Raw genomic sequence first — 27724 nt, 5'->3', positions numbered from 1 at the left:
TCTCCCTGCTCTCTGCCAATGTGAGAGGACACAATGAAGTCGGCAGCCTGTGACCTGCAGAAGGCCCGCACCAGAACCCAGCCATGCGGGCACTCTGATCTTGGACTTCCAGCCTCTGGAACAGCGCAAGATGAATTTCTGTTGTTCATACGCCAAAACCAACCAACCGAAAAGCTAAGAGCTTCCTTTGGGGGGTAGGGGTGCAAGGTCTTTAACAGCATCAGTAATGAGACGAACTTCATGTGCATACCAAAGGGACGTACCGTGAAGTCACGACAACATCACTGCTGGGGTATTCCTGCCAAAAATGCGGAACCCGAATCCAGTCATGAGGAAACCCAAAATGAGGAACACTCTAAAAAATAACTAGCCTGTATTCTTCACAAATGCCAAAGTTATGAAAGATGGAGGGTGACCAGACAGCCATAATAACTGAATGCAGCATGGGCTTTTGTTTGTTTTAGCTTATTTCTTGGCTTCAAAGACTTTCCTACTGGATCAGTGTTAATTTCCTCGTTTTGGTAATGTACTAAGGTTAAAAAAGAGAGTATCTTCATTTTTAGGAAATACACACTCAAGTATTTAAGGATGGAGGGGCATGATGTCTGTAATTTATTCTTAAACAGTTCAGGAAAAGCAGTAACAATACATACACACACGTATTTATATACACGTGATAATACACACATACAAACAGAGAATGATAAAGAGAATGTGATAAAAGGTTAACATTTGAAGAACCTGAATAAAGGTTATATAAAAATTCCAGATTTATGGTAAAGTTGTAACGTCCTTTTTGCAGTTTGTCTGTAAATCAGGAATTATTTCAAAATTAAAAACTATTTAGTTAGATAAATATATAAAAGGCATAGAATTCTGGTGCCATACAGAATCTAAGAAAATTCTGTACTTTACACAGAAGAATCTAATGAATCTAGAAAGATAGGGGTGTACCTATAGGGGTTAAAAAAAAAAAAGTTACATTATACTTAGTATACTCTACTTAAGAACTCCATTACAGTTGGTAACATAAATAATTTAGCTTCTAAATACTTTTATGTTTTTGTCTTAAATTACTAAATAGGTACACATGTTCTTAATAGAAAATACCAAAAACATGAATAGCAAAAAATAAACCTACCATTTATTCCACCACTTAAAAATTAATCACACTGACATTTTAATAACTATTTTTCCAGTAAAAGCTATTTCTTTACAGATTCTATTTTCTTAAAAATGCACAAATGTGGAACTAACCTTGCTCTCACCACCTCCATGAGCCCCCATCATCTCGCTCATATAAAGACAGTATTAATGTAGTATTTCTTCTCCTACCTGATTTAAAAGGCTGATGCACAAAGCAATAATTATAAAACTGGTAATGGAGCGATGTTTTGTACACTATTGAAATTAAGTTGATACTAGGGGCGCCTGGGTGGCTCGGTCGGTTAAGCGTCCGACTTCAGCTCAGGTCATGATCTCATGGTCCGTGAGTTCGAGCCCCGCGTCGGGCTCTGTGCTGACAGCTCAGAGCCTGGAGCCTGTTTCAGATGCTGTGTCTCCTTCTCTCTCTGCTCCTCCCCTGTTCATGCTCTGTCTCTCTCTGTCTCAAAAATAAATAAACGTTAAAAAAAAAAATTTTTTTTAAATAAAAAAAAAAAAACAAAAAAAAGAAATTAAGTTGATACTAATCTGAACTATACTGCTACAAATTCAGATGTTAATTATAATCCACAGGGCCACCACTAAGAAAATAACTTAAAAATATATATATAGTGAAAGAAAAAAACAAGGGAATTAAAATGGTATACTCAAAAATACCTACTTAATACAAAAAACAGGAGTTATGGAAGATGGAAGAACAAAACAGCATAAACCATAGAAAACAAACAGCAAAATGGTAGATGTAAATTTTGTCTTCTCAATTAAATTATAATTATCAGTAATATGGTAAACATAAATGGACTAAACACTCCAATGAAAATGGGAGAGATTTGCAGAATGGATTTTAAAAAATGATCCAACTATATGCTGTCTAAAGCCACACTGTAGATTCAAAGACACAAAGAGGGTGAAATAAAAGAATGGGAAAAGATATATCACACACACATAAAGGAGCAAGAGTGGCTATACAGGTATCAGACTAGATGTTAAGACAAACGTACTGCCAAAGATAAAAAGAGACGTTTCATAACGATGAAAAAAAAAAAAAAAAAAAAGGTCAATACAGGAGGAAGATAAAATAAAAGGATGAAAAAAGACATACCATGAAAACAATAACCAAAAGATAGCTGGAGTCGCTACACTAATATCAGAAAAAAAAGATAGATGTTATGTGAAAATTTGTTACTAAAGACGAGGGATTTTTTTATGATAAAGGGCTGATCCACCAGGAAAACATAATGATTACAAAAAAATGCATGCATTTAACAAAAGAGACTCAAGGTAAAGAAAGGAAAAAGTGACAGAATTTAAGACAGAAATACACATTCGACAAGAAAAGCTGGAGACTTCAATACCTCACTTTCAGTAATAGATGGAGCAATATAAAAGATCAACAAGGATATAGGAGAGTTAAATAATACTGCAAACTAAATCTAAAAGACATTTTTAAAACTCTTTAGGATAGAGCATGTTAGGTCCTAAAACAAGCCTCAATAAACCTGAAAGGATTAAAATAATACAAAGTGTTTTCTGACCACAGTGGAATGAAATTGGAAATCAACAGAAGGAAATTTGGGAAACCCAAAAACATGTGAAAATTCAACAACACAATTCTAAACAACTAATGGATCAAAAAAAAAAAAAAAAGATAATGAAAATGAGAAAGTGCTTTGAGTGGAATGAAAAGAAAAAATGTAACAAAGCTTATGATGCAGTGATTGGAGGGAATTTTTTTTTTTAAAGAAGAAAGATCTCAAATCAATAACCTAACCATGAACCTTGGAAACTAGAAAAAGCAAACTAAGTCCAAGGAAGCAGAAGGAAGGAAATAATAAGGATCAGAGTGGAAATAAATGAAAGAATAGGAAAAACAATGGAGACAATAAAAAAAAACAAATTGGTTCTTTTTTTTTTTTTTTTTAAATATTTTTTTAACGTTTATTTATTTTTGAGACAGAGAGAGGCAGAGCATGAACGGGGGAGGGTCAGAGAGAGAGGGAGACACAGAACTGGAAGCAGGCTCCAGGCTCTGGGCCATCATCAGCCCAGAGCCCGACGCGGGGCTCAAACTCACGGACCGTGAGATCGTGACCTGAGCTGAAGTCGGACGCTTAACCGACTGAGCCACCCAGGCGCCCCACCAAATTGGTTCTTTGAAAAGAGAACTCCTTTCAACAAAAAGGAGAAATTTTTAGCTAGACTGACCAAAAAAGAAAGAAAGAAAACTCAAATTACTAATATCAGGAAAGAAAAGAGGGGGTTATCAACACTGACCTTTTGGAAATAAAAATGACTACAAGGAATACTATTGATTGATTACATGCCAACAAATTAGATAATCTAGATGCAATAGACACAGTCCTAGGACATAAACCGGCAAAACTAACTCAAGTAGAAACAAAATCTGAAAGGACCTACACCAAGGAAATGGAATGCTTTGTAATCAATAGCTTCTCACAAAGAAAAGCCAAAGGCCAGATGCTATTACTGATGAATTGTACCAAATGCTTAAAGAAGAATCAACATCAATCCTGCACACTCTTCCCCCACTCAAAAAAAAAAAAAAAAAAAAAAAAAGAAAAAGAAACAAAGAAACAAAGAAACAAAGAAACAAAGAAAGAAACAAAGAAACAAAGAAAGGAAGGGAACATTTACCAACTTATTTTAGGAGACCAGTATTACCCTGATATTAAAACCAGACAAAGATACCTGCCGTCAACGGATGCTTGATGAATGAGTGGATAAACCAAATGTGGTATATACACACAATATATTCAGTCTTTAAAAGGAAGGAACTTCTGATACATAGTACAACAGGCATGAACCCTGAAGACATTAGTGCTCAGTGAGATAAGCCAGTCACAAAAGGACAAATATTGTATGTTTCCACGTTTATGAGGTAACTAGAGTAGTCATATTCATAGAGATAGAAAATAGAATGGCGGTTGCCAAGGGATGGGCGCAAGGGACAATAAGAAGTTACCGTTGAATGAGTACACAGTTTCAATTTGGGAAGATGAAAAAATGCTGGAGATGGATGGCATGAAGGTTGTAGAACAATGGAATGTACTTACTACCACAGAACTACGCTTGAAAATGGCTAAAATGGTAAATTTTATGTTATGTATGTTTTACCACGATTTTTAAAAAATGGACAAAGATATCAGAAAAAAAAAAAAAAAAAAAAAACTATGGACAGACCAATATCCCTACAAATCTGGATACAAAAATCCTCACAATAAACTAGCAAACCAAATCCAGCAGTATATAAGATTATACAGGAGAGGAAGTGTGATTTATCCCCAGTATGCAAGGTTAGTTTAGCATACAAAAACCAATCAATAGAATACACTACATAACAAAAGACAAAACAACAACAACAAAAACCATGATAATCTCAATAGATCAGAAAAAAAATATTCACAAAATCCAACACCTTTTCACGATGAAAAAAAAAAAAAAAACTCAAAAAAGAAAAGGGAATTTCCTCAACCTGGTATGAGGCATCTACAAAAAATCTATATAGTTAACATCATACTTAATTGTGAAAGACTCAATTGTTTTCTCTAAAATCAGGAAAAAGAAGGATATCTTGTAATCAAGTATCTGGCCAGAGCACTTAGGCAAAATAAGAAATAAAAGGCATCTCTTCATGTCGAAAAGGATGAAGTAAAACTATTTACATTCACTGATGGCATGATCTTGTATACAGAAAATTCTAAGGAATCCACCAACATCCTGTCCCCCAAAAACCTACTAGAATAAATGAGTTCAGCAAGGCTGCAGTTGCAGAATACACTATATTAAACAGTAAAATTCAACTGCATTTCTATACACTAATCATGAACGATACTAAAATTAAGAAAATTCCATTTACAGTAACATCAAAAAGTATAAAATACTTAGGAAGTACAAGACTCATACACTGAAAAGAAAACATTATGCAAAGAAATTAAGGAAGACCTAAATAAATGGAAAGACATCACATGTTCATGGACTGGAACTTAACATTGTTAAGATGGCAATACCTGCCAAATGAGTCTATCGATTCAGCTTGGCATCAAAATTCCAGCTGACTTCTTTGCAAAAATTGACAAGCTGACTCTAAAACTCACACAGAAAGGAAAAAAAAACCTGAACAGCCAAAATAATCTTGGAAAACAAAATGAAGAACAGTTTGGGGATCTAGACTTCTCACTTTGAAAACGTGTTACAAAGCTACAGTGACCAAGACAATGTGGTACTGGCATAAAGATAAACATACAGATCAATGGAAGTGAATTGAGATTTCATGAATAAAACCCATACATTTTGGTCAAATGATTCTCAACAAGGGTGACAATGTAATTTAGTTAATCTTTGACAAAGGCATAAAAGCATTCAATGGAGGAAGGTTAGCCTTTTCCACAAATGGTAGTCAACTGAATATACATAAGCAAAAGAATGAAACTAAACCCCCACGTCATACCACACATACAAATTAACTCAAAATGTAACATAGGAATCAATCTACGTGACCTTGGATTAGGCAATTATTTCTTAGATAGGACACCAAAAACACAATGTTAAAAGAAAAAATATATAAATGTTGAATTTTGAATTTCATCAAATTAAAAACTTTTGTGCATCAAAGGACATCATTAGGAAAGTGAAAAGACAATCACAGAATGGGAGAAAATAGTTGCAAATTTCATATCTGATAACAGACTTTGATCTAAAAAGAGCTCTTACAACTAAAGAACAAAAAGACAAACACCTCAATAAAAAATGGGCAAACGAGGGGCCCTGGGTGGCTAGGTCAGCTAAGCATCTGACTCTTGATAATGGGCTCAGGTCATGATCTCCCAGTGGTGACATCTGGTGAGACGGAACCCCCTGTTGGGCTCCACGCTGAGTGTGGAGCTTGCTTGCGATTCTCACCCCCCCCCACCCCCTCACCCCCCGTCCTCCCCACCGCCCCATCCCTCCCTCACTTGTATGCACTCTCTCTCTCTCTCAAAATAAATAAACATTTGTTTTTAATTTCAAAAAATGGGCAACCAATTCGAATGGACATTTCTCCAAAGAAGATATACAAGTAGCAATGGCCATTAGTACATGAGAAGATGCTCAGTATCATTGGTCCTCAGGGATATGCAAATCAAACCCCAAAGATGCCACCTTCACATACATTAGAATGACTAAAAATAAAGAGAGAAATAAGAATCGGTGAGGATGTGGGTAAACCGGAACCCTCATACATTGCTGGTGGGATTACAAAATGGTGCAGCCACTTGGCAAGACAGTTTGGCACTTCCTCAGGTTACCCAGTTACCACAGGACACAGCAACTGTAGTCTTCTCTATGTTTACAAGATATACCCTAAAGAGAGGAAACATGTGTCCACATAAAAACTTGTACATGAACATGCACAGCAGCATCGGTAATAGTCGAAAAGTAGTAAAAACCCAAATGTCATCAACACTGACAAATGAATAAATACGGTATATCTGTACAACGGAGAAACAGGGATAACCTTCAAAAACACTATTGTAAATAAAAGCCAGACATAAAAGGCCATATATCATATGATTCTGTTTATATAAATGTCTAGAATGGGCAAATTCACAGACAAAGAAAGTCGATTAGTGGTTACCAGAGGATGGGAGGAGGGAGAAAAGGACAGTGGCTGTTAATGGCTATAAGGTTTCTTTTGGGGCGGGGGGGGGGGGGATTAAAATATTCTAAAATTAAAGAGTAGCGATGGTGGCACAACTCTGTGAATGCATACTTTAAGAGGGTGAACTTTATGGTATGTGAATTGAATCTCAAGGCGGTTATTTGAAAAAGTTGAGTAACAAAAATGAACTCAATAGTTGTAGTCACTAAACATGAGTGAGTATGTAAATATATCTAAGAATTTCAAAACACAAGGTTGTACCTAATGATCTGTAGTAAAAATAATACATATGCCCATTTGACAGTTTTCAATCTGCAGTTTTAGAAGTAACATATTTGAGATTTAACAGGCAAAAAATCTCATCCTAAGCAGTTAACATTCTTGACCTTGAAAGAAAAGAGAACTGGCACAGTATACATGAGGGCTAACGAACGATTCAGAGCAGCGTTACATTTACAGGAGGTTGCTGCCACTACGGAGAGAGGGAATCGCAAGAGAGGAGGAAATGGTGACACGAACCCAAATTCAGGTTGGTTTAATATTTTGAGTCATCGCTTTGAGTAGAGCCTGTCCTTGGCAAAAATTACCTATTGAGCAAGAGGACACACGCAAAAGCAGCTCAGAATCGTCCTATTGCAAAATAGCTCCCAACAGAAATGAGGTATTGGGCTTTTAATAGGAATTAAGGAATGCAATACACCATTTTCTCATCAGATGCCAAATCCAAACAATACCCAAGTAACCATGAATGATTACTGGTTCTAAATCAATTAGAAATACACTTATCAAAAGCTTTCTACGTTCCAGCCAAGGTGCTCAGCATTGGAGAGAGATAAAGACACAATTCTTGTCTTTAAAGAACAGGATAATGTGAATGTTGGGGGCCGGGGGATCCACTAGCCTCTGGGTGTTGTGCATGCATTTGTGGTGGGAATGAGTGTATACACAGCTGAAGAAGTTTAAGGGAAACAGTAACCCAAGCAAAAGGTTACAGAGTGTTATTTCAAAACTAGTATTATTTTTCAAGCACATTAAGTAATAAAAACTCAGTTTTCAGCCTTTTGAGGCAATGCCTTTACTTACTGTGATATTCCACCAATGTCATTTAAAATGTAAAAAAAACCCTTAATTTTAAAAACTATTTTATAGTATTTATGTAAATTTAGCATTTGTTAGAGATGCACAATTCTGTCATTCAGGCAACAGAGAAATGAGCTTGCAAACAATTCTTGAATGTCATTTTTAACCTGAAAATTTTCTATTAACGCTGAATCTTGTGTGTTTAATCATCTAAGGAAAATAAATGAGTTCATGTTGTTAAATTAGGGTTTCTGAATAGGCCAGAAGGACAATCAAAACAATTAATATTACTGGATATAATTTAGCCTGTTTCCTAAATAAATAATGTTACTTATGCCCATAAATACGGATAAAAATATAAACAAAGCCTCTGTAACTCCCCTAATACTTCACAGTGCTATAAACTAGCTAGGAATTCAAGCAGTGGCGGTTGTAATTCCATCTATTGGCAAACTGTTCCGAGTGAGACTTACTATTTACTATTTACCTACTTAAAATGGCAACTTAATCCTTAGTACTAAGTATTTCCAACTTAGGGAGTTGGAAGTAAAGTTTTTCATGGAATTGACAAATGTTGTCAAGTGTATAATGTAAACTTACCTACACAGTTTAGCAAAGATCTTTAGATTGAACAAGTAGGTTATTCTGACAAAAGTATTTTTCCTTTTATATTTACAGTTAGATATGTTAAAATATGTCACTGCCCATATCCAGAAACTTGCCTGTTTGAAAAGCGCAGCTGAACCAATGTCAATACAGGCAATACCTTACCTAGTGGCTGAGTATACAAAACAATATAATTTACTTAACTCTCGCAAATGAACTTTAAAATATCGTTACATAAGCTTTTAAGTTAATCACAGAGTTATTTATTTAGAAAACTGCCTTTGAGTTTTAAAAAAGTCTTGAACTCAACAAGGATGTATTATTAAAATTTAAGCCTTCTTTGATCAAAGAAGCAACACCTACTCAAGTAGGCACAGCCTGTCAGTTCACAGATAAGTTCCTATCTGCCCACTGACTCAACAAATACAGATAAAATTATTCAACTTAAAGGAGAGGAGATGGGCAACGTTGCATCAAGTATCTTTTAATAAAAATTCATATACTGAGCTATTTTATTAGCCAACAATGTACTCAGAAGAGAATCTACATTTCCGACCAATACAGAAAAATGAGGATGCCAAACTGATCTATGATTTTAAAAATAAATCTATTAACTCAAATAAACATATTGCAGGACACCTGGGTGGCTCAGCTGGGTGAGCATCTGACTTTGGCTCAGGTGATGATCCTGCAGTTTGTGAGTTCAGGCCCTGCGTCGGGCTCTGTGCTGACAGCTCAGAGCCTGGAGCCTGCTTCAGATTCTGTGTTTCCCTCTCTCTCTGCCCCTCCCCTGCTCACATTCTGTCTCTATCTCAAAAAATAAATAAACATTAAAAAAATTTTTTTAAATAAACATATCGCATCCTGTATGTCAAGTACTTAAGGAAAAACATGAAAACACGAACACTTGACTCCGTATCACGAATTTGTAACATTCACTAAATCTTGAGATGGTCAGTCTTTTGTATTAAATATTTTTCAAAGTAATTCAGAGACAGTGATGTACAGATCTGGTGTTCCTTCTATTATTTCGGACCAGAGAAAATGATTCCTAAAATACTGACTGCTTCCTGGAAAAAGAGAGATGACGGACAAGGGCAGGGAGTCCCCAAGCTACTAATACATTGTGTCTCGAGTCTGGTTGCAAGTTATTTTTCTTGGAATTCATTTTCATTCTGTTATAAGCAGCAGAGAATTTTCTAACTTTTCTACTGACATTTCTTATGGCCCTTCTTTCACAACTCTTAGTGGGTATTCATGTATTTAGATGATCACAGAAATGAGGTTTTCGCGAGAAGTTGTCTTGTATAGGTGAACCTTGAACAACACAGGTTTGAACTGTGTGTGTCCGCTCATACACGGATTTCTTTGATAAATACAGTAAATACTGTCAATGCATTTTCCTCATGATTTGAAATAACATGTTCTTCTCCCTAGCTTACTTAATTGTAAGAATCTAATACATAACACGTATAGCATGCCAAATGTGTGTCAGCCAACTGTTCCAGTTACAGGAAAGGATTATGATCAACAATAGGCTGTTAGTAGTGAAATTACAGGGGAGTCAAAAGTTACAATGTGGATTTTCAACTGTGCAGGTGGTGTTTCCTAGCCTTGTTTTCATGATCCCTCCTTCAGGGAGGTTTTTCCATATGTTCTTCCCAATCATCTCATCTCCGTTAATTAAATATTAAAGAGTAAGGCTGTGTTGGGGAGGGGTGAGATCTGGAGAAAACCACCAGAATACCTAAGATTTCTTTTCACCCCTCAAGAGCCAGTGTTGGTCCTTTTGGAGTGCCACTGGCCCTTTTGAGAGGCTGAGTCTCTTGGTTTTAAATACCACCTCTAAGCTGAGGCTCTCACACTTTAGCTCCAGTCCAGACAGACACCTTCCCCCGACTCCACGCATCTATCCGATTTCCTCTCTGACACCTCTCCTCGGACGTTTAATAAGCGTCTTGAGCTAGTAAGCCCCCCAGACAGACTCTGGATCCTTCCCACTAGGTCGTGTCACCTTCCTGTTCAGAACCCTCAAGGCTTGCCTTCCTCCTTCTGACAAAGAGGCATCAGCAGAGTTGCCTCTGAGGCCCTGGCGAGGACCTGCCCCCTCCTTCACCTCGGACTTCGTTTCCTGCTCTTCCCCTCTTTGCTAAGTTCCAGCCACGCTGGCCTTCCCGCTGCCCCGCAAGCGGGCCAGCCTTGCTCCCCGCCAGGGCCTCTGCGCGAGGCGTTCCTCCACTTGAGCGCAGGGGTCGGCAGGGTACGGTCCCCTCTCTCCTTCTGGATATGAGGCTGTATCGGAACACAGACCATCTTGCTGGTTTGTGTAGTCCGTGGCTGCCTTCGCACTGCGACAGCAAGTTGGGTAGCTACAACAGGGACCACTCGGCCCGCAAAGCCTAAAATATTTACTGTCTGGCCCTTTACAGAATCTGACTCGGAGCGCTTTCCCCTCGGACGACCACACAGTTTGCTCCTCACCCACTGCAGGTCTTTGCTCAAGCGCGACCTTCTCAGCGAAGCTGTCCACAAATAACCTATTTTAAAAAGCGGGCCTGCCATACCCATCCCCAGCCCAGCGTGCTCTCCCCGCCGTCCCCTGCTTTCTTTTTCTCTGTGGCACTTCTCAGCTGCCATCCTGCTTGTTACCCTGTTTGCTGCCTGCCTCCCTGAACCTAGGATGTAAGCTCCACGGGGGCGGGACTTTTGTTTTGTCTGTTGCATTATGTGCAACGGTCCCCCGACACAGAGCAGGTGCTCGATACGTTTTGGTGAGTGGATCGATGTTAAGCACCAAGTGAATTAAATCCTTATGAAATGAAAGAGAAGGCGACGGGATTCTAGGCACAGAGAATTGTGTGTGAGGGTCTGCCACCAAAGGCAGAGTGCAGCATAATGAAAGTGCTTTCCTCTGTTCCCAGAACATCAGACACTGAGGTACAGGAAGCTTTACCTACTCACAGGTTTGGCGTCCCAATTAGATCGTGTTACTCAATGACAGAGCCACATCTTGTCTCCATTCCACTTCCAGTGTCTGAACTTATATCTGATATGTAAATCCCTTCTATACCCCCAGAAAAACCCCAGAGCCTCTGCTTAAATATGTCCAGTGACCAGGAGCTTACAACATTTTGAGATGGCTTGTTCCTTTTTTGCACAGATAAAAGTTCAACTGCAATCTCTCTTCATGTAATTTTGACGAATACCCACTGAAGCACAGTCAGACGGGATATGTCACTTTTTGTGAACCTTTATTCCCTCGCTTGTGAAAAGGAGACGGCCACTTGTTTGCTTTTAATACAAAGGGTTTTGGTGAATACTCAGTAAGATAATATATGTGAAAGCGTTCTATACACTCAAACATCATATAAACAGAAGTGAAGTGCTATTATGATGATCTAAACTGCTCCTAAAGGTTATTCTGCACAGATTTTTATTATAGGAACAAAATTCCACTGAAAGCACTTTTATGTTTCTCTTAGAAAGATACTCCATGCTCTCTCCAGCAATATGTTCTAATCCATCTTAATCCTTATAGCCAGAAAATAATTCACTAGGCTTAATCAAAAGGTTCAGCATGAAGAAATGAGGATGAAGGGGCAGGGTGGGGGGGGGGGGGGGATCAACGGGAAACAAAGCGAGGTGCTGTGTTTTTCACGTGTGGACAGAAGACAGAACTGACAGTCAAGAAATGAGTTTAAGTCCCGCAGTTAGCTGTGTGATTTTAGACCAGAGTGTCTTAACCTTAGCATCACTGACAGTTTTGGCTGGATAGTTCTTTGCTGAGGCGGGGGGGCGGGGGGCTGTCCTGTGCACCGTGAGATGTTTAAGCAGCATCCCTGGCCTCTACCCATGAGGTGCGAGAAGCACCCCTTTAGTTGTGACACCCAAAAATGTCTCCAGACACTGCCAAATATCTCCTGGGGCAAAACTGCCCCTGGCTGAGAACCACGTTCTTGCATAAGATTTGGTATCTTCATACTTCAGTTTCATCTCTAAAATGAAAATGCTTACCTATGGATCCAAGTTCTCTTCTGAAGCTCTAAAAATGCTAACGTTTTGTAAAAGTCAGAAAAAGATGATTGAAAGTGCAGCCATACTAAGGAGGAAAAAATTATGTGGTGGAAGAAGTTAATATTTTTGTTCAGTTTTCCTTACTGCCTTAACAGATCATGATAAAACTTCCTTGTGTATTTTTCAATTATAAAATCTTTAAAAAACAGAAAAGAGAACTGGGTTGTTTTAAAAAATGTCAGTATGTCAGTATCCAAAGACTAAAAAGATACAAAGACTATTCTAGAAACTACATTAAAGGGACATACTGAATCCAATGCACATTCTTTAGTTCAATCCTGGGTTATTTTTAAAATGTCTATAAAGGCTATTTTTGGTATAAGTGGGGGGAATCTAAATATGAATTAAATGATGGAGAATATTAATATATCATTGTTAAATTCCTTTGCTAAGATAATGGTATTGTGCTTCTGTAGAAGAATGTCTTTGTCCTTAGGAGATTCATACTGAAGTATTTAAAAGTCAAGTGTCATGACGTTTACAACTTATTTTCAAAAGATTCAGAAAGAAAATGCGTGTGTGCGCACGCGCGCGTGTATGTGTGTGTGCCTTTAGAGAGAGAGGAGAGAGAAAGCAAATGTGACAAAACGCTTGCAAATGTTGACTCAAAGTGAAGGGTACAAAAGGTGTGCTATTGTTTCAACTTTTCCATAGGGTGGAAATTGTTCAAGATGAAAACTTGGGAAAAATACATCTAGCATACCAATCAAATTACATCCACACTGGATTTGTAGCTGACCACAGAACACGCACCTTTTCTAATGCTTTATTAAGCAGTCTTACCCCGTACTCCCTACTCTGGCATATATCCTGGGACAGCTGGAAGCTCTGCTGGGGACAAGCTATTCTGAAAAAGCAACCCAATTGATTCTGACCTGGTGCTGGCCATCCCTACCCACCATTCATAACCACTGCAATAGGCTGTAAACTCCTTAAAAGCAGGAACTGTGTTTTAGCAATCAGAGAACAGACTAGAGCCAAAGGCATTCAATAAATATTTGTTCAGTGTTAAACAAATGGTTCCCATACTACTGTTTCTTTCCTCCTCCTTCTTCCTCTCTACACATCTTTTTTTTTTACATTGGGGTGACAAAAGAGGGATAAAAAATGAACATCTTAATAGCTTTACTTGAAAATAAACCCACTTAAATCAACAGTAACATCATTAATGATTATTATAGTGATAAATGAAACAAAAGAATCTGAAACAAAAACTAACAATAAAAATCCATTTCCTGTTTTAATTCTACTGGAGCATGTTTTCTCTTTCTTCTCCAGAAACGATAATCTCTGCAAATAATCTTCTCCCTACTGAAGTAGAGCTCAATGAAGCCATGCAATAAAACCACAGAAAAACAGACTGGCAAACCGTCCTACCTAAGGCTAAAAAAAAAGGCTTGCTTCTTCCAGCAGCCATCACGTTTTTTCCTGTGTTCAATATTTTTCTGTGCAAGCCATAGAAAAGTTTATAAAGCAAAGGGAGTGGTACTGCATACAAAGGTGAAATTTAATGTGCTATTATGCACCAAAATGGTGCCCGTTTTAACGACGCTGGCAACAGTTCAAGAAAAGTTCCTTCCCACAAACTGTAAAACAAGATAAATCCCACAACAGAAATCTGTTATAGGACTCCCAAAATGTTTATGTTGCCTTCAAGCTATGGAGTAGGTTCTTTTAGGCAAGATTAGCTTTCAGATGCTATCTGATACTTGCAAATGAAGGAAAATGTGTTCCAGAATGGTGATGCAAACTACCTATTTTCCAGATCAGAATTTTTCACTTCATTTAGCACCTTCTATGTCAAGTGTTACCCTGAACGCTACAGGAAATACAGAAGATCAGACCCTGTCCTCAGAAGACTCACAATTCAGTCTGCATGACAAGTAAGTGAATAATTCCAACGGGAAAGATAAATGCTGTGGCAGGGGAATGTAAGGATCTCTATTCAAAGTCAAGGAGGGACTTTTAACCAGGAAAAACAGAACCATGAATGGGAGGAAAAATAATGGAAGGTATCAAGCCCGACCAGAAAACCAGTAGCAAACCTGATCAACAGTACATGTGGTATGTTAGCATTAGGATTGGCTGTACTGAAATAAGGAGGGCGTTCATTACTCTCCGTCAACCGCAAGCCTGTATGAAATCTACTTTGTAGAGAAAAGATGAAGTGCAGAGATCACAGAGGCAGTGCTGTGGACTAACTTCCATGATCCAATATGACAAGAGGGGAAAAGGGGTAAGGAGGACACGCCAGGTAGGAGAAAAAGCACGCACACAGTCATTAAAAAAAAAAAAAAAAAAAAAAAACCCTAGCATATTTAAAGGCTGGTTTTTTCAAGTTATTCTCTAAGGGTTAATCAATATACACTGTTTTATTTCTGTACTCATTAAGATATTTAATCTAAGGCACATATTATGCTGTTAGCATATTGATACCTTTCCAAGGTATCATTAAAAACGTTTAATTTCAAACCTACAAGTGTATAACACATCCCATTGATATTTATTTAAAAAAACTTTTTTTAATGTTTATTTTTTAGAGAGAGAGAGAGACAGAGTATGAGTGGGCGAGGGGCAGAGAGAGAGGGAGACACAGAATCCAAAGCAGGCTCCAGGCTCCGGAGCTGTCAGCACAGAGCCTGACATGGGGCTCCAACCCACGAACCGTGAGATCATGACCTGAGCCAAAGTCGGATGCTAAACCGACTGAGCCACTCAGGCGCCCCCATCCCAGTTGATATTTATAATAAACACTGTATCTGATACGCAGAAAAAAAAAAAAAAGTTAAGGAAGAGATACACATGTAAAACAAATTAGGCGGTATACTGTTTCAAGACATTTGCATACTGATTATTGAGCTTATTTTTAAGTACCCAGCGCATGTGTGCAACTGTGGGTGGACCAAGGATATCACTAATCCTGGTCAGCTATACAGGGATGCTAAAGTGGACAGACACAGACCTTCACAAGTGACAGCACTTACTCAACCTTCCCTTCTTCAACCCTTACTACCTTTTATAAACATCAATAACCACGGACATTAAAAAACACTGAATTTGAGAAAGCAAGACAAATACTTGGGGGGGGGGGAATGAATCAAATGTCAACTTTGCCCATGTAATGCAAACTAATACCTAACAAAGGAAATGGTGGTGATTAAAATACAGAGAGTTTAAGAAGAAGGATATATTAAAGATGACCTACAGTCAAAGACTTCCTCGTGTCAGAAGGACAGCGTGAAGAATACAAACTACACGCTGAAAGAGGCAGAAGGCTAGACTCCCTTCCTGACTTTGCTAATGATCCAGGGTCAAGGTCCTCATTCCTAAATTGGCAAGATTTAACACCACAAGATCCCCATGGTCCCTTCCAGCTGTGAACAAATCTTCCATTTTCATCCTTAAATTTACCACTTTCAGGGGTTTTTTTCTCGGAGTAGGGAGAGGGGCAGACAAGAAACACTCTCAGTTCTACAGATAATTTTTCTGTCTCATGAAGTGTATCTTGCTAAGCATTGTTGATATCTCTCTCCCACATTATAATCACTATGAACTGGGTGAATCTCTGGTCATCCTGCACCGATCCTCATCTTTGATCCCCCTTAACAAATGCTTAGAATTCCTCTATCACAGACATGGTTTATACTCAGCCATAAAAACCTCAAGAGTAATGAATAGCAAACAGGACCCACTTGTTACTCTGCACAGATGTAAGTGTATCTATACACATAACATGAACCAATTGTTTTTACGGCACACGTTACACACACACACACACACACACACACACACACACACAGGCCTGGCGTGATTTCAACACTTACAGTACCAACTGCCCAATAGATAACTGACATTTTCTCAAAAACAAGTATGATGTCGAAAGGATGAAACATAGGGTGATCTGTGCTACTGTAACTCCCCAAAACACTTCAAATGAGGCAGATATGAAAAGTAAATCTTACAAAACGAAAATTACTAATTTTTTTAAAGTATTTTAGGAAAGACAGTCCACTCCGACGTAAAACTGACCACAAAAACCAAAATACTAATAATAAACTAAGGACTTCTTATGTTACTAATCCCAGACAAGTTTTCATTTACATAGTTACTGCTATTTCTACCATCCCAAGTCTTTCTAAAATCAACACTGCTCTAGCTTTGAAACAGCCTCTTCTGTATGATCCACAACCATAAGGAATGTTTAGCCTGAAATCAGACCAGTTTCTAGAGTAATTTCTCATTTCTGGTAAAAACGCATACCTTCATGATTTTAGAACAAAAAGTAACAGAATTTGAAGGAAATAATTAGCACCATTCTTAGAAGAGGTCCTAGTTGAGAGAAACATCAACTACTAATATTAAACATCCAACAAGTAAACAAATACAAATTCTGTACATTCCATGGTGCTAAAGACGTATCACTTGAGAAAAATACCACTTGATTTCCGGGCAATGGATCCCACTATAAATCAAATTACCACAAAAGATTCTTGAGGCACTATTTAAATGCTTTTGATAGATGTAAGCTCTTTCATATTCAACCCCCGATTCTTCAAAGCCTCTAGTTTCTGAATTAGAACATCATGATGTATTCCACTTAGAGCACAAGAAATCTACCAGACTTCAAACTATCACAGAGAGGACACTATGTGTGACTGGTTCACCATTATATTCCCAATACTTAGCTAAGTGCCTAGCACACCATCACTGCTCAATAAAAATCTACGGAATCAAGGGCTGTTTTGGTAAATGGGCTATTTACTGTTCTGTTGCTCTAACAATTTTCAGCTGAATGTCTGTTTTTATCACTAGAATGTGAACTGTATCATTATTTCAGACGTATCTAGAGTTTTTATTGTGAGAACTCTTTAATTATCTTCCATTTAATAAGAATACCAGAAACAGCCATCCCACCGTCTTAAAATTGTGCAAAAAGACATGAGAGAGTACTGTCCATTAAAGTATATACGTGACAGAAAAAGTCGAGGGAGTGGAATGCTTCTTGGAAATAATGGATGAGATTGGTTTGGAGCCTACTAAGAGCCCAACGATCATGAGTAAAACTGCTTTAGGTCACAGGAAACAGGTGACAAGGGAAGGCTGTGTTGGCCAGACACACATCTCTACTCCATACCTTTGGCAAAGCAAAACAAACAAAAACCCCTCTGCTCTAAAGACAGCTGGTTTCAAAATATAGTTGCAGACCTTTGAGGGTCTTTAAATGCTGGCAGATAATCTAAAGGCCAATTAAAACATACTGGAGTCATCCAAAAGAATATCCTAAAACCAATCAACAAGGCAAAATGCTGAGATACTCGGTGGCAGGGGAGAGCATGCAAAAAAAGAAAAAAAAAAAAAAAGAAGAAAAAAAAGAAAAAACCCCACTGAACAGAAACTCTATTAAAGCTTAATCTCTGACTCAAATTTGGAAAGTCCTACTGAATCACATCTTCCAAGCCATGGTTTTCTTAGAACTAAAAATAATTGGAAACTAATAAGTAGATAATCAAATATGAATTCTAGGTTAAAAGAAAATTGTTCCCAGTGATATGCTAGGAAATAGTAATCTTTTTTTTTCTACATTTTAATTAGATAAAACACAAATGAAACAATAGCACAATTATAAAATAATTTTGGGGTCTAGGCAAAATTTTCCTAAGACTCACAAAATAGTCTTTTTTTTTTTTAAAGCTATTTCCATTTTAATAAACACCATAGTTTGGTTGGTCTTTTTAAATAAAGTTTATATACGTTTTTAAAGCTCATTAAAAATTCGTTTTTTAAAAGTTTATTTATTTTGAGAGAGAGGAGAGGGGGAGGGGCAGAGAGAGAGAGAGAGAGAGAGAGAGAGAGAGAATCCCAAGCAGGCTCTATTCTGTCAGTACAGAGCCCGAAGTGGGGCTCAATCTCATGAACCATGAGATCATAACCTGAGCTGAAATGAAAAGTTGGATGCTTAACTGAGTCACCCAGGAGCCCCTAAAATTTTTTTTAATTGAGAAATATAGTAATCCCATTAGCCCAAATAATAGTATTAATACCTTAGCACCAGCTTACTTTAAACATTAAGCGTATATATTTACATACGCTGTTATCTGAGAGGCCTCTTCGCTTTTAATTTCTCAAAGAAGTCAATGAATGAAAAAAATTAACTACAGATCTAGTCCAAGATCACACTATTTTACAGATGAGAAAATGGAGACTCGGGGGCAAACTGACTTGCCCAGTGGAAGAGTTAGCAAGCAACAGAACCCTGAACAAAAGGTACCATCTCCCAAACCACAGGTTCAATCCTCTTTCCAGTATCATTTGACTTTTTATTTCATTTAAAATTTTCTTTCCATTCATTCGTCACTCTATCCAATCAAATATTGTGAGCTGGGGTGCCAGAGACAGAGAGATAAAACGAGACCTGTTCCTCAAGCCTAGTGGAAAAACAGATACATGTAAGGTAAACATAACTTTTTTAACTAAAATATGACCACCACTTTACTTTTGCCTTAAAGAGATATGGCACTGGAGCTAACAAGAATGAATTGGTGTTAGTCAGGCAGATGGAGACTGGAGATTAGGAGAGCGAGTGGGCCAAGAGATGGCCCCTGAACTGCAAGGGAGAACACAAAACTGGGAAGTCAGGAGATAGGAACAGATGGGTAAGAATGGAGACCTTGAAAGAAAAGAAGTTTGCATTTGGATTTTACCTAGAGAAGATGAGGAAGCACCAAACATTTTTGAGCAAGGTTATCATGGGATTAAAATTTGCATTCTAGAGAGATCATTCTGGTGCCAGTGAGTGGCAGAGAGAAAAGGTAAGAAAGGAATAGAACACAGAGCAGTAACAGTGGGGATAGACAGAAGAGGCAGGAGAGATATTTAGAGAATTAATAGGCTATACAATAAGAAAAGAAAAGAAAAGAGTCCCAGAATAAATTAAACAATTGCTAGATGATGTTGCCATTTGCAGTGTGGAATACCTTGAAAATTTCTAGGATCTGTAATAGATTTTAAATCGTTACCAAAATGCTTCACTCTAGATTTCCAGCTACAGGTTTCAGAAAGCATTTCAGTTTTCCACCAAAATTGACAATGTAGAGGTGAGAAATGAGAAGGGGGGGGGGGGGAATGCTGACCTGTTTTTGATAAGCTGGATTCTTAAAAGCACACAAAGCAGAAACTGGAAAGTCTTGACAACAGAATATCTAACCAATAAGTCTTTCTGAAAAAGATTTTAATTTCAGAAACCATTTGGAAACTTATGATAAAGAATGCACTGGGGCATCTGGGTGGCTCGGTCGGTTAAGCAACTGACTTAGGCTCGTGGTTCGTGAGTTTGAGCCCCACGTTGGGCTCTGTGCTGACAGCTCAGAGCCTGGAGCCTGCTTCGGATTCTGGGTCTCCCTCTCCCTCTGCCCTCCCCTCCTTGCACTCTGTCTCTCTCTCTCTCTCTCTCTCTCTCTCAAAAATAAACATTAAAAAAAATTTTTTTTTAAAAAAGCACCATGCCTTTTACTTAGTTTTTTGGTTTTTTTTTTTTAGCAAAATATTTCTAACACAAACACCTTAAACTTAAGTGAAAGCATATCAAATAGTGTCAACTGAATTTTATAACACAAATAACTGGCTGTGATACCACAGAAAAGCAAACCGGGGTCTGGAACAAGGAAGCTCATCTTTAGAAGTGAGAAGACTTGGGTGGGCACCTAAGAGGTTATTTATGTGTTAATATTTATCTGTAAGAGGAAAATCAAATCTTCAACGCAGTCCTACCAAAAGATTCCACAGAACTCTGCATCACGGCTGAAGCATTTCAATTTCTGGAAAGATTACCAGAATAATATTTCGACTTAATTGTGTTAGCTCTTCTCTTCAGAACAAACAAAAATAAACCAAATGTACAGCTATATGTTCTATTAACCAGCTTAAAGTTAAGAGCTAACACCAAGTAGACTCCACTTCCCTTACACACACACACACACACACACACACACACACACACACAATGTAAGCCAATGGTGGAAGCCAGGTTTCCCATTGCTGGATAGAGAAGTGAACTCACAAACATACCATAAAAACAAAAAGGCTACAAAACGCTTTGCCAAAAACTCATCATAGAGATGATCAACACTAAACAATAAATAATACCTCCTACTGCTAACATGCTAATTAACAAGTAATTTTCATAAATCCAACTGTGAGTAAAAAATGTTCCAATACTAAGCAATAAAAATTCTTATGATACTAATGAGAATGAGAATTACTAACTTAAAAAAGAAACTAAAACACTCTAGGAGGAAGGTGAGAGAAAACATTTATTCTTTTAAAAATGAAGCACAACCTTCTTAGCAGGGCCTTAGCAGTCCAGAGCCCTTCCATTGAAATGCCCCATGTGTCTGAATTTCCAAGGCACCTGAAGCTTACTTCCTCATGCGCCCAACTTTCTTCTCCTTTCCTTCTCTTGGTTAAAAACTAAAACCTTGCTAAACTGTACTCCACATTCCTGACCCATTTTTTTTTAAAGTTTATTTATTTCTTTTGAGAGCAAACGTGCATGGGGCAGGGGCTGGGGGAGAGAGAGACAGAGAGAGAGAGACAGAGAGACAGAGAGACAGAGAGACAGAGAGACAGAGAGAGAGAGAGAATACCAAGCAGGCCCTGTGTCCAGTGCAGAGCTCAATCTCATGACCCTGGGATCATGACCTGAGCTGAAATCAAGAGTCAGACACTCAACTGACTAAGTCACCCAGGTGCCCCTTCCTGACCCTTTTTTTTTTTAATGTTTATTTATTTACTTAGAAAGAAAAAGAGAGCACGCATGTGCTCCAGCATGCACAAGCAGGGGAGGGGCAGAGAGAAAGAAAGAATCCCAAGCAGGCTCTGCGCTTAAAACACTGAGCCACCGACACTGGGTGTTGTATGGAAACCAATTTGACAATAAATTTCATATATTGGAAAAAACAAACAAACTAAAACTGAGCCACCGAGGTGCCCCAGCGACCCTTCCTAAACGGCATACTGGAACCTTTTCTTGAGTGCAACATCACTAAGACCAGCCATCCTCTGGGGTCACGGAGCACACAAAGCTGTTTTATTTGGCCCTGTACACACGGGCCGGCCTGCTTTCGGTGGGCCCACTTTTCAACTTTTCCTGTCCCCTCCTGTACCACTGAACTGCTACCTGTCACTTCTCACTACTATCAAATATGGTTCCCTCTAAATGCTCATCGCCTCGTGTTGGGACTGCAACAAAACCTCTTCCAATTTGCTAGGACGTAGAATAACAGCATTTGCATGAACTATGTTTTTTTAAAAGAAGTTAAAACAATAAATGAGTGAAACGCATGTAGTGAACGCACTGAATGTGGGGGCATGTTTTGCAATGGCTCAATTTTACGTATTTACGTGTCTACTTACTTCTCTCCGGGTTCAAATGTGAAAATTTCCTGGACAACTGAACTCTAGATATAAACAGTATTATTGGACTAAATCTTTCTAACTATAGTTCTTATCAGAAGTGAAAACTTTTCCTCTTCATACTCTGATTCAAATAAAATCAATGTTATATGGTACCTGGCAGTAAGTACAGAAGTATGCAGTACACTGATATCTGCTATTTAAGTTGTATTAAAGTTGAAATCCTTGCTTCAAATTGTTAAAACCGAAACATCTACTTTTCTACCATCGCGACTGGTTTCCAATTTTAAGCTAACGGCACCATTATGCTGTATAAAACTGTCACTACCTCCTATGATTCTGCTAGAACTGCACTCACCAACACACAAAAGGTGCTTCCTTTGTGCCAAATTACTCGTTCTAACAGCATATGGCCAGGTAATTATAAGGTGAGAAGCCAACTGTTAGATGAACTCATAGGCCTAATTCCCAAAGGAGATTCGTATACTAGATTATAAGGAAATACTTATTTCAAAAATTAGGCTATGCTAATTAACCTTGCAGATTCCCTATTTTTATGTCATCACTTTCAACCAATTTTTTGGAATTAGTTTACTTCTTAGTTTAAAATCTGTATATGGATTCTTCTTTTTCCTTTTTTTTTTTAATTTACCAAATCATATTTGATATTTACCCCACACTCAAATGTAGCAGGATTGTTTTATTTGAGGAATATGAATTTTAAAATAAATAATATAAGCACTGATGATGCTAAAATTTTAATTCATTTAGAACTATCACATACTATCAAAGGAAAAAAAAGAGGCAGAAATGAGGTAAGTTAAAGAACTACAAATTAATGTGATTTAGATATACTGGAACAGGACCAACTTTGGGGCTTTAATTAAAAAAAAGAAAGAAAGAAAGAAAGAAAGAAATACAGACAGAAATCTTGCAAATACTTTTCACAAAATACCCCCAGAAGTTAGGTCCACATTAAAAAAGGAACAAAATAAGAATTTACCAATATTTGTCAGATCACGGTATTAAATGTCACTTCTGGGAATATTATCACAGAACTAGACAGTGAAGAAAGGTATTTCTTGCTGTTAGCTGATATCTCCTTACAAAAAAAAAAAAATTCCATTTTCAGTATTTTCTAAAAAATAAGACAATAATGAATAGAGTACGTATCGCAATTGTTCAATTGTCTCAAATGCCCACAACAGCACCTGGTTGATTCCTACTGATCCCATGGACCAGATCAAGGATCACAATGCTTAAGGGAGAGATTCTCCCAGCTCTGGGAAGGAGAGAACCAGAGGGCATGCCCTTAGCAGTGGCCATCAGGGTAAGAAACAGGAAAAAATTCTGAGTGGGGGTGATAAACATCTGGATAAGTTACTTAGGGCAGCTGTGAGATTCCATTTTTCTAAATAATAGAACAAACTCTTATCTGCCTTCGGCAGGTTTTGAAGTAATGCTATTCAGAATCAAAACTGGGTAGTTTCTCAAAGTCCCTTCCAGACACTGAGCCCATGAATCCCGTGTACCCAACAATACTCGTAGCGACCAAACACAACATGTGTGAAGCAACACCTTTACTTAATTGGAGGATACGGCAAAGGTGGCTTTCTGAGCAGTTTTATGTGTTCTGGTACATTATCTGGGTGGGTTGGTTTTTTGTTTTTTTGTTTTTTTGTTTTTTTTCCCCCTGTTAGCTATCTGGGTGTTTTTTATCTGCATTCTTCTTGCTTCTCCTGAACCAGAAGTTAACTGCTTTTATTTTCCAAAATTTAATTTTTAAACCAAATCCTAATTACGGCATGGGCCCAAATTACTAAACTGATTGCCCTAACTAACTACATGACCTTGGGAAGTCGCTTCTTGTAAAATGAGAGGCTTGCACTGAGAGCCACTAGAATGTAACCTTCACCTTCACTATCTACTCCCACGCCCCCCCGCCCAGGGGACACTGAAGGCACTGAATGTTTACTGCCTGTTTCCAAACTACAAAAACAAATGTAATCCTTTTTTTCTTTTTTAATGTTTATAATTTAATCTGTTTATCCCCAAAACGTTCTGACGAAGACACTAAAACTGAAATTTCCTGTGCACCAAAAATAACTTTACAGAATTTAAAATAAGGTACTCATTTTTTAAGAAACAGACCAGGTAGGTTCTATAAGAGCTGATGAACGTCAGCCAGTTTGTTATACTTCCCTTGTCTTCCTCCCCATTAAGCCACTGCTGTAGCCTGACCCTTCTTCATCTGAAAGGAAGGCAGTGGGAGGGAGACAGTGCACGGGCCATGCAGTGAGAAGGCCTGAGTTCTAGATCCGTTTCTTCCATGAACTGGTTCTGTGGGGACAAGTCACTTCCCCTTTGGGCCCTGCCAGGCTGTTTGTTTAAACAAAAGAGCCGAACAAATTCTTAATTTCTGAAGTCTTCCACCCTAAAGATCTATCATCCTTTCATTCCACTCATTATTCTACTCCTAATGCCTTGATTCAGTGCTTGCCATCATTCCTAGCCTAGTTCCCCAGCCTCAAAATCGTCTTTTTCCCTCTTAATTTTTCTTTCTTATGCTAAAATGAAGCCGATCCTAAAACCATGAGGAGAGCAGAGTAAAAAAAAGCACACTGTCTTTGAAGCCCTAAGAGCACCAGGTTCAAGAGACTGCCACGAACTAATCGTCTCTCTCAAACAGTGATGTTATTAACAACCTCACTGAGGACTAAAAGAATGTATAGTAAAGCATCTGCTACAGTGCCTGACATGCTGGAGATGCTCAACAACAATCAGCATCCTTCCCAGGATCAAAAGCCTCAGTTTCCTACTGTCTACAGCAAGGATGACCACCCAGCTAGCTGCACAGGTGACAGGCAGAAGATTTGTAAATCTAGAGGCAGAAATTGGGTTAAACGTTCTCAACAGGCTCCCATGTGCCTGCAAAGTGTCTGCTCGTAGCCCGCCAATATGCTTCTGGGTAAAGCAGCCTCAGCCAGGAGCCCCTCCTGAACTCTCCAAATCAATGGTGCAGCCTCCCCAGGCCAAAAATCCCAGGGTCAAGAGGAAATGAAAACTTGACACAATTCTTCGAAAAGATAAAGATTCCCTGGATTTTACTTAAAATCAAACTCCTCTGCCCGTTATTCATGTGAAAAGATGCCAGTCCCATTTCTTTGCACTTAAATTCTATGGACGGTACAGCTGATGTTGAAGTACCACCCAGCATCGTTTAATTTGATTTTTCAATTACAGACAATTACAAGGTGTGACAAAAGAAACAAAGAATAAGATTCCTCACAAAATGAGGATACAATGAACATCATAGTTATACAAATACTTGCAGAAAAAGCGACGGCTTTCTCCTTGATTGCAAAACTGGGTCAAAACTGGAATGAGCAAGTAGGGGAGTGATGGGGACTTGCAAAGAGAAGCTCATTTCTTAAAGTGACTTAAGTACACTTACTTAATAATGTGGGATTATTTCCCCAAATCAGGAATAATAACAATCTTTACTTTCACACACTAGTCAATCATATAACTGAGTTACAGGCTAGTTAAGGGCGACCAATCACGTGTGTGGAAGTCTGGGCACCTAAGAAATCTTGTGAAGAAACCGGTTTTTTGAAGTGCCACCTTCTCCCCCCAAGTGACTTCAGCCCGAGCAACTGCTGCAAAAGCATGTAATTAAAAGGCTATAACATAATTTAGGGAAAATGCTTTCAGAAGGCTTAGCTTCATTAAGAATTATGCAAATTCAAGTCTCTATTTTAAAAACACAAGCCCACTAATCTGAGATCTGTGAGATCTGCGCACTTCTGGGATTGGGCCAAGCTGCTCTCTACCTGACCCCCGAAATGCACTATTCAATGAATCTGACCAAAATTCTTCAGGTGAGCTGCCATTTTCCTGCAGAGCAATTATTTCACAAGCACTGGTGTTTCTGGTTGATCTCTTTTAAAATTGCAGTTAAAGTCGGTTTTCCTCCCCATGGTCTTTGCTCACATCCCCAACCAAACAGGCCTGATTTTCTCCACCCAGACTTGAGATCTGTGATCAGAGCCACTCGCTTAGATGGAACCCTTTCTCCTTAACAGATGCCTCCACTCCTCCCATTTCTGTCCCACCGTGTCCCCTGTCCCTCTGCACAGCACCCTCAGTATGACTGCAATCCCTTTTCCCCTCTACTTTTCCCTCATTCCTGACCTTGCCTGTGACCAGTACTTTCCTTGCCCAGACCTGGTCCCAGCTTCATCCTTCAATTCCAGGCCTCTTCAGCTTCGATTCCCAACCTGGCCTCTTGCTTCTAACCTCCTCAGTCCAATCCCCACCTGGCCTTATTAACGTCAGTCCCCCCAACTCAGACCTTATTGCACGTAGCCCCCTCCCCCGCCTGCCTTATATCAATTCCTCTCCTCCCTGGTCCCTACCAGCCCCTCTTCATTTTTTAGACCCTGTCCAATCTTCCCTCTTTCCGGCCCTTGGCTAAAATCCCAACCCCATTCCTAACCCCAGCAGTCCTCCTCTGACCCTAGCAAAGGCCACTACTCTGGCTGGCCCATCCCACTTTTTCTCAGACCCTGAACCTGGTGCCTCCCCTACTCCTTCACTAAAAGCCGGTGCCACGAAATTGCCGCCCCCAGCCCGGCCTACGAGTATCCCATTTCTGACCCCTAACACACGCGCCCTCCCCATCACACACTCCAGGCTGGCGCGTCGATCCTCCCGCATCGCAGATGCACGCCTTGGACCCTCCTTCCCATCCCCGGCCGACCGGCCCTGCGGCGTGCAGAGCCCGAAGCCCACGAGACCCCCTCCCCACCCTGCCGCGCAGCCCTGCCCCGCGTCCCTTAAGGCCCATTCAGCCCCTCCGGGAGGGGTCCCTCTCCCCACTTGACCCCGGCCCGGTGACCTCCGCCCCCGCCGGGCCCGGGACTCCATTCTCTCCGTTTCCGAGCCAACCCCCGCCCCAAACGCCCTCCGCACTCCCAGCCCAGTGGGGTGTGTCCCCCGTGCCCGCGGAACTCCAGCCGCTGGCCTCTCCCGCGGGGTCACGGTCGCCCTCCTCACCTCGGCGTCCACCACCTCGTGGTAGGCGGGCGGGGGGTCGAAGCCGCCGCCACCCCCGGTGCTCCCGCCGCGGGAGGGGCCGCCGCCGCCGTCGCCGCCGCCGTCGCCCCGAGAGCCCCCGCCGGGCCCGGGGCTGGGGCCGCCGCCGCTGTCCATGGGCTCGTAGCCGCCGTAGTCGAGGCCCGGCCGCTCGTTGGTGAGCAGCGCCACGGCCTCGTTGATGTCGTTCTTGGCCAGGCGCAGGGCCTTGCGGATGGTGGCGGGGTCCGAGAAGCCCATGCACAGCAGCGTGGTCATGTGCTGCTCCTCCTCCGATTCCATGGCTCGGGCCTCCGAGCCGCGCCGGCCGGCGAGCGGCGAAGCTGCGGCTCCCCGGCCTGGCGGGCCGCGCGGCGCTGCTTCCGCGCCGCTCCCGCGCCCGAGCGGGCCCCTGCGCTGCCGGCCTGCACGCTCCGCTGCCGCCCGGCCAGGCTGGGCGCGGGCGTGGACGTCGGGAGCCGAGCGAGGGCGGTGGGGCGCTCAGGCGCGGCGGCGGCCCGGCCCAGCCCTGCGCGCCGCCATGTTGGCCTCCTCCTCCGCCTGCGCCTCCGCCTCCGCCTCCTCCGGCCCGCGGGGCCGCGCCTCCGCTCCCGGAAGCGGCCCGGGCCGCCCCAGGTTCGCCGAGGACGGGCG

At 40.2% G+C, this 27724-nt stretch overlaps 1 protein-coding gene across 1 annotated transcript in view; it reads right to left on the bottom strand.

The window, feature by feature from the left end:
- The window catches only part of USP24 (ubiquitin specific peptidase 24), a 141063-nt gene extending 113352 nt beyond the window's left edge, over positions 1 to 27711 (bottom strand). Inside the window, exon 1 of the mRNA XM_049617096.1 lies at positions 27053 to 27711. Coding sequence (XP_049473053.1) covers positions 27053 to 27373 — 321 coding nt within the window. The 5' untranslated portion in view covers positions 27374 to 27711. The remainder of the gene's footprint in view (positions 1 to 27052) is intronic.
- Positions 27712 to 27724: the final 13 nt, after the last annotated feature.

This window comes from Panthera uncia (genome assembly GCF_023721935.1).
Source record: "Panthera uncia isolate 11264 chromosome C1 unlocalized genomic scaffold, Puncia_PCG_1.0 HiC_scaffold_4, whole genome shotgun sequence".
Taxonomy (NCBI): Eukaryota; Metazoa; Chordata; class Mammalia; order Carnivora; family Felidae; genus Panthera; species Panthera uncia.
Note: the sequence above shows the minus strand (reverse complement) of the source record. Positions and strands in the feature narration are given on the sequence as shown.